Source organism: Cicer arietinum, chromosome 2 (genome assembly GCF_000331145.2).
Source record: "Cicer arietinum cultivar CDC Frontier isolate Library 1 chromosome 2, Cicar.CDCFrontier_v2.0, whole genome shotgun sequence".
NCBI classification, from domain to species: domain Eukaryota; kingdom Viridiplantae; phylum Streptophyta; class Magnoliopsida; order Fabales; family Fabaceae; genus Cicer; species Cicer arietinum.
The window spans coordinates 51179998-51184487 of NC_021161.2; the positions used below are offsets into that span (position 1 = coordinate 51179998).

Here is a 4490-nt window from a genome sequence, read left to right on the forward strand (position 1 = left end):
TATATATATATATATTAAAAATAAAGTACTCGTATACTTGGATAAATAATCTCCAAATACTAGAATATTACAAAGAATTAGATTCGAGAAAAACAATATTAAAAAATGCAATACTAATAATTTAAAATTATATATATATATATATATATATATATTAAAAAAAGTGTTATTCTTTATAAATTATTTTAAAACTCTATCTATTTTTAATATAAGATATAGTTTGAACCAGTTCTTCAAATTGAATTAGTTAGAGTGCACATTAGTTCCATTCTATTATATAACAAACGATGACAGAAATGGCAAAATCAAAAAGTGGGTCCCACAAATCACTAAGACTAAGAGAAGGGTATCATTATCATACATACTAGAAGGAAAGTAGGGAGTCCTATGATAAAAGAAGAGGGTTTGCAAAGATGGTACTTTATACTATAAATAAAATACAAACGCATATGTACACAAAAAAATAATAATACAAGCGCGTGATAGATGATGCTACGTAACGTACATATAAATAATAAATCGCTGTTTATGTGTAACAAAGATTGATGGTCACTTGTACGATGATTGGAAAATTAATGGTAATAATTGATAATTGATAATATACAAATATTTGCATGTGAGTGTCTAATAGATTGTGCATATATAATTGGATAGCTGGTCAATGGAGGTATACAAATTCAGAAGATCGAGATACATTATTATTCTCTGCCTAGCCCACATGTAGCATGGCCCAAACCTACCTGTGCCATCTATTGGCATTTGAATACTAGTATCAATTTGCAGACATGAGTACATGTTATTTGTTAAAGGAAAATATATATGTCCGATCTATTATTTAGATATATATCATAGTTCCAAAAATTGATATATTTTATTTTAATTTTTAAGTATATATATTAAAATTATGATTATTATTTTTATTTTATTTTAAAATAATATATATTTATTTTTGTAATAATATAGTAATTTAATTATATGAACATTAATGTTTGTATTTAAACATAATTTAATAGCTAAGCACACAATAAAGTATTAAAAATTCATAAGTTATTTTATGTCACACCATTTTAGACGAAATGATAATGTATTAAATTAAAATAAAGTGATTTAATCTATTTTTTTTTATCTAACACAATACCAAAAATTATATTAAATTATTCTTTTGGTCTTTTATTTTTTTAAGTTTTATTTTGGTCCTTTAATTAATTTTTCGTTTTATTTTATTCTTTTAACTATGTTTTCGTCATTTACTTTAGACATTTTTATTAGTTTTTATTAAAAAAAAATGTTAACTGTGTGCTATATGTTGATTATGTCTGTTGACTATCTTATCTGAGTTACTCATATAAAAGTCAAAATTTTAGTTTCGGACATATTTTCTCTTATTCTCCTCCTCCTCTTCCACTTTCACCTCTTTTATATTCTCCTTCTTATTCTAATCAAAGAGACAAATTGTAAGTCTTAAGACTAGATGTATGAAACCAAAAACAATAAACAAACCATACAAATGAATGATACAATTACATAATGTTAATGATAAATCAACAACAAGTAAACATGTAGAGTGAAACATGATCAACATTAAAATACTATTATCAAATAAATCAAAATATACAAGTTTCAGATTCTAACAAAAATAAAATAAATATTGTAAATTCTAATTTTGACTTTTATATAGGTGACGCAAACATCATATTCAACATATCAAATTGACATATATGACACACTTAACATTTTTTGAATAGAATAATACTAACAACATATTTTTTGACACACACTTTTCAATATATTATCTTTAATTCGTTATAATTTATACAGGTTCTACTAAATTCACATAAGATTCATTTAATTTATTGAGACTTTAGCACTCCTCTTAAATAAAAACTAACCAAAAGAATTAAAGTTGCTGAACCATAACTACAAATCAAAACGGGAAAGAAATTAATTATAGATAGAAAACAAAATCTAAAAAATAAAAATAAAGGAGAAAGTAATATAACCTAATGATTATTATTCTAATAATGAATGGTTATATGAAATCACAAGGCAAGTAATGGTCCAAGAAAAAATTGTAAAATAAAAGTAGTGTATGACACACTTAAGAGACAAAAATAGGGATGTATGTTGTGATTACTGATTTGGACGCAGACGTGTTTGATTCGTGATGACACCCAATCCACTGACCACGTTACCCTTTCTTTATCTTTGCCCCATATCTGCTTTTTCTTTTCCTTAAATAATTAGTAACATTCTTTTAACAAAAGCAAAACATTTTATCTATGTAACCAAAATATTATTATATGTAGTTTAATTTGATTTGAATTATACCTTAAATATAAGTCTTAAGACAACTAACTGTCTACGGTTGGTGCATCACAATTTGCTAGTGTTACCATCACAATTTGTTTATAAAGTTTATATGCAAATTGTTGTTTTTGATAGAGCATTTGACTTATTATCTAATTGGAATAGTGTGTGTTCCATTCAGATGCTAAAAAAAAAACTACAGTGGATTGAGTTAAGTGCAATGTTGATGCATCTATATCTCGGTGCAGACAGACAGAACATGTATTGGCATGTGTCAAAGATGAATTTGGCCACTTTACTATCGTCAAAACATAATGGATATTTACTCCCAAATGTGATGTTCATGTAAATGAAGCTCTTGGAACTTAACCCTTTTCATTTTGACTTGGATTCTAAAGTGGTTGTATATATTTTCCATGCTAATAAGTTGGATTTTAGGGGTTATTCTTAGTTGTTGTAAATGCATTTTTTCTTCTTTTTATAGAAACTCTTGTGTGTGAACAACTCCATTGTTAACTAGTTTTCAGTTATTGATTGATTTACCACATTATATTAATTGTTTTATTATACATAAAATGCTACAAATTTATTATCGTAAAAAAAATGCAGTCAAACTCATTGTATCTAAAAATCACTTGAATGCATTTATTTAAATTTTTTGTATTTACGAAAAAATTGACTAATTGATTTGACCTATACAGAGAGTGACAATATCATGTCTTATTTCCGTGACATATATATATATTAACTACTGACTCATTAACATTTACAAAAAACAATATTTTATGTTTTAAATATTGACGATTCAATTAAACGTAAAGAACTTATGAAATAATTATGGGATAAAATATTCGTTAGTTAGTCCGAAATAGTTTGATGAGAAAATATTGGAGGTGATTATGAGGGAAGTGGGCGGTGGCGAGTGATGACATTTGTTAATTAAATGAAAGACGCGTGGCATTTAATAAAATAAAGAGAGAAGAGAAAGAGATGGGTGGGTCCAATCCATGAATTTGTTAATTTCCCTCCCTCTCTCCTTCCCGCACTGTGTCTTCACTTCTTCTTAATATCTCCATTTCTATAATCTAATCTTATATTTACTTTACTTTTTAGTATTATCTAAATTCATATCTATCATCACTCATCACTTCTACTTACTCTTACTACATTATTATTATTATTATTATATACACTTTCACACTATTTCAACTACATTCACACTCTCCCTAACACCACTCTCTCTTTCAGATCTGAAACCCTAATTCATTCTCAATCTGTAAGCATTCTCGCTCTCACCATCTTCTTCTTCTTCTTCTTCTTCTGATCTACCTATACCTCTCAGATCTACTTCACTCTTCATTGTTACTTACGCTTGTCAACTTTTTTCGTTTTTCTTCTCATTTGACTCTCAATTTTATTAGTCTACCATTCAATTATGCTTATATATCTTCAATGAAGCTTGATTTCTTTTCTAGATTCAATTCCTGAAATGCCACTACTTTTAACTTTATTAATACAACAACTAATATTACTGATGATAATTTAGAAACTTAGTGCCTTTAATTTTCGAAGATCCTTATTTGATTTTCTCAGGTTCAGCTATTTGGACGGGTAATTTGGGGCACTGAAATTCAATTTTTCACTTACATTGAGTTTTGAGTTTGCTTTCACTATGGTTTAGTAGATTCCGATTTCACATTGTGTTCCTATTTTCTCTTACTTTTCACAGCTGCTAGTTTTCTTTGCTCACAATGAGATGTAGCGTGTTTTACTTACCTCTTTTGCTTTTTGTATTATTATTATAAGATTTTCATTCGGAACTGTGTTTGGTATAAATGCGAGTATATAGATGACTGGTTTTTTCGGGTCTTCACTAATGATCTTTTTCTATCCTTTTGGTTGATGGAGAAAGGAATTTAATTTTTTTGTTGTTGTTGGGGGGTGCAGTCTAGGGTGCTCTGGAGCTTCGATGGCCGTAACTGAAGCTCAAAATCCGCTTCTTGGAGAAAACACATGTGGTTCATTGTTGAAGAAGCTGCAGGTAACTTCATTCAGTTATTCATCTCTGCCACCTTAATGTGCTACAGATTACTAAAGTTATGTTATATTTATTCACTGTAGGAAATATGGGATGAGGTTGGTGAAAGCGACGAGGAACGGGACAAGATGCTTCTTCAGTTAGA

The 4490-nt window shown here is 28.0% G+C and overlaps 1 protein-coding gene across 1 annotated transcript in view; it reads left to right on the forward strand.

The window, feature by feature from the left end:
* The first annotated feature begins 3419 nt into the window (after positions 1-3419).
* LOC101515075 (65-kDa microtubule-associated protein 1) overlaps positions 3420-4490 on the forward strand; it is a 4624-nt gene continuing 3553 nt past the window's right edge. The window contains exons 1-3 of the mRNA XM_073365058.1: positions 3420-3583; positions 4255-4348; positions 4429-4488. Of these exons, the coding sequence (XP_073221159.1) occupies positions 4277-4348; positions 4429-4488 (132 nt within the window). The 5' untranslated portion in view covers positions 3420-3583; positions 4255-4276. The remainder of the gene's footprint in view (positions 3584-4254; positions 4349-4428; positions 4489-4490) is intronic.